Here is a 10,494-nt window from a genome sequence, read left to right as displayed (position 1 = left end):
TGTGACTCCCTCTCTCTCTGACCCTCCCCTGCTCACGCTCTCTCTCTCTCTCCTAGAAATAAATAAAACATTTTAAAAAAATTAAAAAAAAAAATCAGACACTGGTATGGTAACCAAGAATGTAAATAAGATCAGATCTAACAATATTTCTCCCAACAGAGCTACAAGCATTCTTTATTATCTATATTCTTTAATATATTTATATTTCTTATTACACTGAAATTAAAACGAAAAGTTTACTTGTTTTTAAAATCTCCTTACATCAATTCATATAAAAACTGAGATACACTCTTTAATATTCTTACTTTTCAGATCTAGGGCCTTAAAAAGAAATTCCTCTTAGCTCTGCAGTAAAGAATGAGTTATTACACCTGATGTAAATAAGAATGAAAAAAACCCAAGAATGTATTCTCTGCTCCTTCACTTGACTCATTCTCCACTAATTTTCTAAATCATCTTTCAAATTCTAAATGGACTTATTGGCAGTTACTCAATTTCAGAAAATTTTTTCATAAAAAATATTAATGAGATGCCTACTTTTTCTCCTACATGGTATTTAGTCCTGCTTTTGGTATCAAAACAAATAAAACAGCTTCTACATGCCACAACAAAGCCTGGGATGATAACCATCAAGGTATTAATGATATTAACTTCTATTAGGAGAATCATGCCTGATTTTTATTCTTTTCTGGAGGGAACATTTGGCTTTATTTTTCTCTGGATTTTCTAACTTTCAAACTTGGAAGAAAACACAGTAAGAAAAACAACAAAAACAATTTTACTATACTTTACACTTAATTACAAATGCATTTACTTCTTGACCAACTAATTCATTAATTCTACTTCTAAGAATTTATTCCAATATATGCATATCTGTGATAGGACATATATACAAAGTTACTCATTGTATCATTTGTAATAGTTCATAAGCAGTGTAACAGCAGAACCAACCAAAATGGTCCTGGGTGGTTCAATACATTAGAGTCCACCTGTCCAATGCAGTGCCATGCGCCTGCCGGGAAGACAGGAAGCTTCCTCATACAGGCACTTGGAGGTAAATGCCCATATATGATCTACAGAAAACTGGCTGCATTCAGGAAGGCAATGGATGGGACTTTTTATTACATCTTTATATACTACTCTACAACAACATACAATTTTTACATATATATCTTACATACTGTGTTAAATATATCATATACTTAAGTAGGAAATAGATTCAATGCGTTTCATTGTATTTTATGTCATACCCTTTTGTACTTGCAAAATTCTAACCATGTACAAATATGTAACCAATTTTTTAAAAATACATTTTTCAGAAAATTCACTTCAGTTTTCCTTCCGGTAATTCCAGTAACCAGTGAGTTTTCCCATCCCAACTAACACCAAACTATAAAACTCGTATCACTCCAAATTTGGTTTAAGAGCATAAATAAAAACACAAATTCTACCTCCAAAAATCTGTCACCGGAGTGTCACAAAACCTTCATGAAAAAATACACAAACAGCACCTCGTTTGGTACTACATCTAAATGAATTAAGATAATGTTTAAGTACCAAAAGCATTTTGATTTTTAACACTGTTTCATGGATCCTCTTTAAACAGCAATCAGATATAACCCCATCTTGGCGACTCAGAGCCATTACTGAGATCGAATTCTAGTACATATTAGGATACATTTTTATATCCTTTTCCTTGCTGTTGTCATTCCACTGTTTGCCTTGACTCTTCAGTTTTCCCACGTATTAAGACAAAAGCCCCCCAAAAAGCCAAAACACACACTAAAAAAACCTCCTAATCTACTTAATGGCTGCCGGCATTACATTCTCGAGTTTTAAATTCACAGAGTCCTCACCACTTAACAGGTTTCCCACCATTACTCGTTCCCTCTCTCTGCCCTTGCCATTGCATTCCACTCTTCCCCGTAGGTGAAATAAACTTCCGACCAAATGGACTTGGGGCGTGATCCTGTGACTTGCCTTGGCCACGGAATGTAAGTGGACACGCTTTCACGGGCCGACCTGCCTGAGCTGCTCATGGTTCTCATCCTCTATACGGGGGCTGCACCTCCCCCCACTCCGCTCCAGAACAAGAGACTGGAGTCAAGAAGACAAGATGGGCTAAGCCCAGAAGAGCTGCATATGGGGGTTATGTAGAGTGAACCACTGAACTCAGGGGTTTATGTTGAGTGAGCCACTGAGCTGGGGGGGGGGGGGTGCGTATGCTGCCCAGGAGAAATCTAACTACTACACCACATGTACACAGTCACATTACTTCATTTCTTAGTTTCACTTGCTACCTCTTCAAATGGTGATCATCAGCTACCTCACACACTTGAAATAATGAGTGTACGTATGCAAAGTGCTTCACACAGTACCCAGGACACAGGAGACACTCAATGGTCATAGCACGTAAAATCCCTCTGACCTATCAGACAGGCAAGGTTCCAATAAATACGTTGTACGCAAGGACTTCCATCTCAGATGACAGGCTTCTGAAGGGAAACGCAGCAGCTTTCAAGGGACCAACTGCAAGTTTTGGGCCCATTTCTTACTGAGCAGTTGAAGGTACCAGAAACATGACCCCTGGTTAACATAGGAAAGGAGGTGACAAGAGGGTGGCTGTGTATTGTCAGACATAGTAAGCCTAACACCTAATGCACAGAACAATGACCTGTCGAAAAGTTGAAAATCTAGTTCCTTAAATGCCCAGATACCTATATTCAACCCTGGCTAAAGGAATGCGCACCAGTGAAACACAGGCCATGGAGTTACAGGAAGGTGCGTCTTAGCTATGACTTTTGTTAAAAAGGTGAAGACGCTAGTACGCATTAAACCTGAAACTCCCATCTACAAAAAGCTACATGAATGACGCTTTCTTGCTCCCACCCCGTCGGGGAGCACTCGGGCAGGCCTGGGCTTTGCGAGGGCCACAGGCTCAACCTGCCCTATAAAAAGACACACTCAACGTCCCACCCACTTCATTCCCTCATCTGATGGCTTCTATTGATGTCCGAGGAGAAGAGGGATCACCTTACAGTGACCCATTTCAGAACCAGATCTCCAGGAACGCACTTTGTTTCAAAACAGGGAATGGCCATGGCAGCCAGGCTCTACGGTATTTCACAAACTATTTGGGAATTGCTTACGAAGAAACAAGCCAGACTTTCTAACACCATTCTGAAACAGCAAGGCTCCATTTCCGGGAACAGGTTACTTGTTTTTGTTGTCGTTGTGAATTATTTTCATCACGCTGCTAAACACCAATTTTAACAAACACCTTTTCGAGAAAACAGTAGAAAATGTCTGATCGCTGAGCTACCCAAACATTTTTAAAATCTTAGTATAAACACATTGTTTACTAATAGAATCTACCCCTTAGGAGGTTTTCCAAACAAATGGGATATATTACAAATACTTATATCATCGAACTGGATAACTGACGATCATACCCCTAAAAAATGCCTCCCGAGTGGCTCAAAATCATTTCAAACCACATCAAAACTCTAAGACGTGTAAGAAAACCTGTCAAATTTCTCTGGCTTTATAGAAGCAAATCAAACTACTCTGAACATTTAGCGGCCCAGACTGTCTCACCCGTCATTTCTGGAGGGAAGTGCACTGAAGTGCTGTCCCTGATGGTCACCCGCTTGGAAAAGCATGCAGCGGTCGCTTAGGTCACGGTGACACACACCATGCGGATGAACGGCCAAGAATAAAAGCCAAATTAATTTTTTTCGAGAGGAAACCTGTTCTGACCAAAACCGTGAAGAAAGAAAAATTCTGACAACCATCAAGATTCGCATCTCTGCTCCGCAGCCGGCCTCAGCGGAGACCTATTCTACAGTCAAGCGGGTGCCTCCACCTGTCAGAAGCCACACTCAAACGCTCCATTACGTTAGTGTTAAAAGGCGAGACAAAGTCTATGCGACTCACTTGTTTTGTTGAAGGCAAAAGCACTGGCTACTTCCGAGTACCGTGGAATTTCACGTGTCCCTTCCACCGCTACTTCTGATCAACTGCATCTAGTGTTTTACCCCATCAGTTTTATGGGTTAATTACAATGCTGACAGGGGACTACTGGTCAGAAGCCCTCTATGACCCGGCCAAACTCACACACACGCTTGTTCTGAGGCATTCTACTGGCCACGAAGTTTAACGTGACCACAGATGCCTGAACTGCATTTCTTTTTGTGAAATTCGAGTCCAGATTTCTTATTCCGCCTGAACTCCTTTTCTCCCGAGGGGTACCAAGGAGCGACATTCTACAGGGTTACACGCAACCATCTCCGGGGTCACCCGGTCTCCCCACGGGGGTTTTTACCTTCTCCAACCTCTCGAAGTACTCCCTGAGGAAGGCCATGGGCCGCTCGGGCCGCGCGGTGCACAGCTGCACGATCGAATCCTTGAGCAGCGCCTGGATGTTGTGCTTCTGGACGTAGAGCTCGCACTCGCGCAGGCTGCGCTCCTCATCGCTGGTGGTGCTGCCGGACGCCATGGCTGCCTGCGGCCGAAACACACACACATAGGTGGGCCCAGGCAGGCGACTGGCGAGGCTCAGATGCGGATCCGGCCTCTGAATAAACTCATCAACTCATCAGGCAACGGACGCACAAGAACTTTTTTTTTTAAACAGGGAGATGGGGGTTGGGGAATGTGTAGAGAAATCGCATCTTTTCCAAGAAGTGCTTCCTTTAGTTTAGATCCCTCCAGGATCTAGTTCTGCAGGCAGCAACAGGGAGAGGCAGGACCTGAGCTCCTGGGAGAAGTATGAGCCACTCTCCCCTGCAGAGGCGGCCCCGAGGGGCCAGGCCCTTAAGGGAATTTCAGTCAGTTCTCCCCCTGCAAAAGAATCATGATGACGTGGGAAGTGTGCAAATGGTAAACAGGACGGAGAATTACAAGGGCACCCAGGTCCGGTCGGCTCTAAGCAAAAGCAAGTAAGCACTAGGAAGGGCTTCTGACATTCCCTGTACCTAACTCCTGTCCTGGGGGAGTGTCCTAACATCACCCAGCAAACCACTGGGGCAAAGGATCCCATCAGCCAACTACTAGCATCACCAAAATTTTTAAAAACACTAAATGAATTCCAGACGACCTTTAAAAGCAACCTTTTGTAATCCAGATTCTTTTATATAATTCCAGCCCTAAATGGTAACATACACACTGGTAAAAGAAGATATCCTTAACAGAAAAAAAAAAAAAAAAAAGCAAAAACAGAAGAACCTTCCCCAAAAAAGTCATAAAAAATTCAGGCAGGTAAAGATCAAAACATTTTCTTTGGCTGGATTAACAAAAATGCTAGAACAAGTTAAAATTTAAATTTACATGAAGATAACAATAGATTAGTTGCATTTAATGAATTTTAGAGGATTCAAACTACCTTGATGTAAAGTAAAACAAGTAGAAATACAATAGCAGCTAACTTTACCCTGGAATTTAAAGCTTAGCAATTTCACAAGTCATAAACTATTTTCCTTCCAACTCCTAATTATTAAGCCAGTAAGATTAGAAAACAAAATCGAGGTCCTCTCCCCTCCCCAACTGAATTTAATACACATCAGTCTTTTCCAAATATAATGCGCACCCAATCAGACAGAAAATTGTAAGTTTAAAAGAAAAAAGAAATACCAGAGTAAAGAGCCAGAGTGCTACTCTGTTATTCATTTTGTTTTGACAACTTTCATGATAAAGGTCAATAACAAGCAGACTAATTAAACAGACCATGAGAAAGTCTGTAACTCCCTGACAAGCACATAAATTAAAAGCCACAGAAAAAGAATCCTGCTACTTCAGAAATACACAATTAAAAGAAAAAAAGGTTCATTAATTTTGGATTTATAACCAGCCACTTTTACAGGTCAGATAAGTCATTTGAACTGATAATCCACGTCAGTGAATTTTCTGCATTTCAAATAACATCAAAGGGCCCCAAGAACGATGATAAATCAGATCTTTTATGCTCCAAAACATTCATATTTCAGTAATATCAATCCATGTATTCAACTGATCAGAGAAATCATTCAAATATCACGTCTCCGGCTGGTAGAAATGAAAGAACTGGGTCTAACAAGTGAAACTGGCCTTTTGTTTGAAACAAACTACTAGTTGGTGTTCCTGAGGCAGCAAGTTAACAACAAAAAAAACCGCCCTAAAATTAATGCAGTCACCATGTGAACCCCTTAATCCAAACTTCAGACTCTTAGTATTTTTAATCGAATATACTCTGCATCGTACTTTTTTAAAACTAAGAGCCCAACAATTTGGCTCCCCCCCCTCCGCCCCCTGCAAAATGATTTAACTCCTTTTAAACTTTCACTGCCCTGTACCTAATCCTAAGAAAACTCGGGAATTTTTTTTTTCTTTTGTAAATTCAACTGTGATAAAATTCAGTTTCAACAGGATTACTCGAGAGGAAATATTTAACACACTTTTGAGAAACTTGCTGATTCAGAGCGCAGCCCCTCAGACCGGCCAGAAACACTTCCTCTGGGTCATCCTGAGGAAGTGTTCGCCTTCTTTCCTCTGCGAGAAAGACCAATCGCTTGACAATCCTTCAAAGCAGCTGTTTGGCAGGACACCGGCACTGCGCTGCAGGGGTTAATAGGTACCACGGACTTATTTCCGAGAGGAAGGACGGGAGGGTGCCTTTCACTTCACTCGTGCCGCAACCATGGCCACAAAATGAAAAAGGGAGGCCTATCCTTTCTTCATCCTACTCTCGTCGGAAGGCCGCGACGGTGGCGAAAAGACGGGGGGAAGGGCGGGGACGCGGATCGGGAAAGGGGAGGTGAAAGGGGACACAATGAAATTCAGGAGTCAAGCTAAAATCAAGGGGTGGGGGGAGCCCAGGAAGGCTTCCCCAGGGAAAGAAAACCACCGCTGGAGATGACAAGGGGACACGGGAAAGAAAAACGAGACCCGCCGAGTCTCAAGATCAGCCAGCGGTGCTAGGGGGAACGATGGCGGATTCCAGTAAAATCGAACTGATGTCCTTCAGGAAGGCGGGGGAGGGCGAGCGAGGAGGCCGCGACGCGCGGGAGGGAGGCGGCAGGGGCGCAATGGCCGCGGAGGGCCGGGGGCCGCAGCAGCCGCCGAGCGCCGGGAGCCCGCGCGGGCGGGGCGGCCGGTGAGCCCCGCACCGGAGCAGCCCCCGGGGGGCCTCGGAGCCGCAGACTCGGGGCCGGGGGCGCGGCCCGGGGCGTGAGGCCTACGGGGAGGCGCCCGCTGGGGCCGGGGAGGGGCTGGGGGTGCGGCCATCCCCCTGCAGGTCGCTCCCCGTGACGCCATCTTGGATCGGTCCAGCGCCCCCAAACGGGCGGCGGGGCGGCGAAGCTCGGCGCGTCGGGGCCCCCTGGCCGACCCCACTCACCTGGGGACGAGCGGCGAGGGACACGGGGCGGCGGGTGCGAGGATACGGCCGGCTGAGCGGTCCTGGCGCTTCCCTTCCAGCCCCGCTCTAGTCTGCGATAGCGGCTCCGCGGCGGCTCCACCGGAAACGACCCGGCCGCAACCAATCAGCGCTCGGCTGCTGACGTCAATGCGCCTCGGTCTGGCCAGAGCCGTCGCCTTGGCAACCTTAAAGGCGCGGCGGCCCGGGTTCCTCTCTCGCCCCCACCCCCACCCCTTCGAAGGACCCTTGCCCCTCCACGCCCTAGAATCGTTCTTCGGCTCTTCTTCCAAATCTAACCTCACGCCTCATTCGCAGCCCTTTCCTCCCACCCGCCTGTTATCCTTCCCCCGCTTCCTCCAGCCCGGGGCTTCCCGCCTTCGATTCACCTGCCGCCCTTACCTGTCCCTGTCTGGGCACCACAGGTCCCCTTTATCCTTCCCTCTGCTCTCCGCTCGTCCTCGGCGCGGCTTCGGGGAGCTCCGCGGTCCGCTCGGCCGCTCGCCTCCACGCCTCACTCCGCCCCGCTCTCGCTCCCGCCCCGCTCGCCGCCTCTGCCTTTTCTCCCTCCCTGCAGCCCCCACCCCCTCCCCGGGCGGACCCACGTGGGGCGTCTCGGATGACAGGTGGGCGACTCCGCCCCGCGGCCCCTTGCTGGGGGACGGCACGCGGCCGGGGTGGGGAGATCCCTGCCTTTCCAGGCCCCGGAGGAGGCGGCGACCGCGGCGGATCTGCGGCCGCAGCTGCTGCTCGGAGCGAGCGCGGGCGGATGCCCAGGATGCGCACAGCCGGCCGCGCATCCTGTGCCCGGCCTGCGCGGCGCGGGCCTCCGGGCACCGGCCCGCCATCCGGTGCAGGAAACCCGAGCCCTGCCAAGTGTCTGCTCGGCGGATCGGGCTGCTCTCCCCTCCTGGGGTGCTGTCGTCAGTGAGGCCAAGCCGTCCCTGCGGGCCCCAGACACTGAGAAGGACTTGCCAGGGTGCTTCTAGAACCTGAAATGCTCCCCCATCATGCCGCCTGGCCCGGCCTGGGGAGAAGTTACAAAGGGTGCAGATAGGCGGCAACCCCTCTGTGACCACACGAGAAATCTCAACTGCCTGCAAAAATCACCCATCAAGGATGATTCGGATTCGAGGCGGGGGGAGACAAGGCGGCTCCTTTACTGCTTCGGCCATTTTTTCCCATCAGGGTGTCTGTCCGTAGAAGGAAGAAAAGGGGAGCGGGAGACAGTTGTAGACCTAGAAAGTCGCAAAATGGGTACAGAAGGCCTTTGGAGAACACGCGTCCCTGTGGCTGATACCTGTTGTTATCACACGGTGTACACCGCTAGGACTGTGTGTCAAACGCAAACGTGGATTTAACACAACACAAAAAATAGACACAAACATCTCACTAATAATTTTTATGTTGATTCCAGGTGGACATGGGTAATACTTTGGACAGATTAGGTTAAATGTTATTACAATTAATTTCATCTTTTTTTATTTTTAAACGTAGCTATTAGGAACATTTTCACTGCATATGTGGCTTACGTTATGTTTCTGTTGGACAGCACTGCCCCAGCGGGTCATCTGCGCCCCTCAATCCACCAGGCTATGCTAAGGGTCCTGCTCATTAGAATATTTCTGTTATTTAGTTATGGTTAGTTTTGCTTTTTGAAAGACAGAAGCAGCACAGGCACCATCATGGGAAAGGCTGATTGGGCCTACAGGAGGGAAAAATAGAAGGGAAGTTTCTCCTCCACCCACTCCCCAGCTTGTTGACCGCTGGCCTTCCGCCAGGGATGGGTGGAATGGGGGATTATAGACAGAGCTTCCTCATATAGGATTTCACCCTTGTCAGTACAAAGAAGGGCTAATAAACTGAACCCAAAGCTGGCATGCAGAAGAGGGAATTTGATAGCATCAAGCAGGCCCAGTCATGTTATGAGGAGAAAACACGGCAGTCAGATAAATCTGAGTTTGGTTTCAGGCTCTGCCACCTCCGGTAACTGACTTAATCTCCATGAGCCTCAGTTTCCTCAATCGCAAAAGGATATGAAGGGCTGTGTCAAAATGAATTAATAAAGCTGATAATGGCACACATGTTCATGGCACACATAATAATTAGCTTAATCCTCATAGTAACCCAGAGGTAGAGGTATTGTTGCTGTTACCGAAGGAAAACAAGGCAGGGCATTCAGGTATGTGCCCAAGACCACATGGCTAGTGTGGCTCACACCCAGGCAGAGATCTTAACCACTCATTCTCCTTGGCAGAATATATACAAATAAAGTGCCCGCCACAGTGTGGGATACAATAAGTGCAAGTTTACTTCCCACTTCTTCCTCTTCCTAAAGAGCCACCCAAACTACCAGGTTAAGACTGAGTTGTCCTGCATCATATCGTTAGTGTTACCTTCCTAACACGGTCAAGATACTTAGACCAGGGAGCCGAGCAATCCGGGGACATGGAGCTCAGCGCTTTGAGGGTCAACTGCTTCTTTGCTAAGGGCTGGGTGTGTGTGTGTCCCCATTCAGCTTCGTTCAGGCGCCAGTCCAGCCACGGACCATTTCCTGTGTCAGGGGTGCTCAACCTTGTTCTCGCTGCCAAATCCTCCTATGCTGGGGCTTTAAAAGATAAAAGGGGAAGCAGGCAGTAGAGAGTTGAGCTCAGGAAGAGGTCACTGAGACAGCTGCTCTGAAAAACCGACCAGCATCCGTGGGGTCCACATGGTGCAAATGCTCTAGTTACAGCTCAGTAGCACTGTAACTTTCAGTAACAAGTTGAGAGTTACAACTTGTAGATTGCATTTCAGAAGTTACCGTTGTTCGGCTGCAGTTTCTGTGTGGCTGTTCCTCTCCAGAGGCCTTCTGCCCTTGATTCTAAGGTCTGCAAGCCTTTCCTTTGGCCTGTGTCCCCAGAAAAACTCAAGAAAATGTGTTTCTAGGGCAGTGGGGTTATAAGTAAATTTTTCTCTTTTTTTATTTTTATTTTTGCTTTTTTATTTTAGCGAGAGAGCATGAGCACATGAGTAGGGGCGAGGGGCAGAGGCGGAGAGAGAGAATCTTAAGCAGGCTCCACGCTCAGTGCAGAGCCCAGTGCAGGGCTCAATCCCACAACCCG

General features: G+C 47.4%; 1 protein-coding gene across 2 annotated transcripts in view; it reads right to left on the bottom strand.

Moving 5' to 3' along the window:
- The window catches only part of PRKAR1A (protein kinase cAMP-dependent type I regulatory subunit alpha), a 19,708-nt gene extending 11,796 nt beyond the window's left edge, over positions 1-7,912 (bottom strand). The window contains exons 1-2 of one of the 2 annotated variants that reach the window (XM_039229775.1): positions 7,793-7,912; positions 4,325-4,504 (exon numbers count right to left, since the gene is read on the bottom strand). In XM_039229775.1, coding sequence (XP_039085706.1) covers positions 4,325-4,498 — 174 coding nt within the window. In that variant the 5' untranslated portion in view covers positions 4,499-4,504; positions 7,793-7,912. Of the gene's footprint in view, positions 1-4,324; positions 4,505-7,372; positions 7,503-7,792 lie in introns of those variants that run through there. The other variant, XM_039229774.1, reaches the window with a different exon arrangement.
- Positions 7,913-10,494: the final 2,582 nt, after the last annotated feature.

This window comes from Hyaena hyaena, unplaced genomic scaffold (assembly GCF_003009895.1).
Source record: "Hyaena hyaena isolate Hyena2069 unplaced genomic scaffold, ASM300989v1 scaffold_39, whole genome shotgun sequence".
NCBI lineage: Eukaryota > Metazoa > Chordata > Mammalia > Carnivora > Hyaenidae > Hyaena > Hyaena hyaena.
The sequence above is the reverse complement of the archived record's forward strand: the minus strand, read 5'-3'. Positions and strand labels throughout refer to the sequence as shown.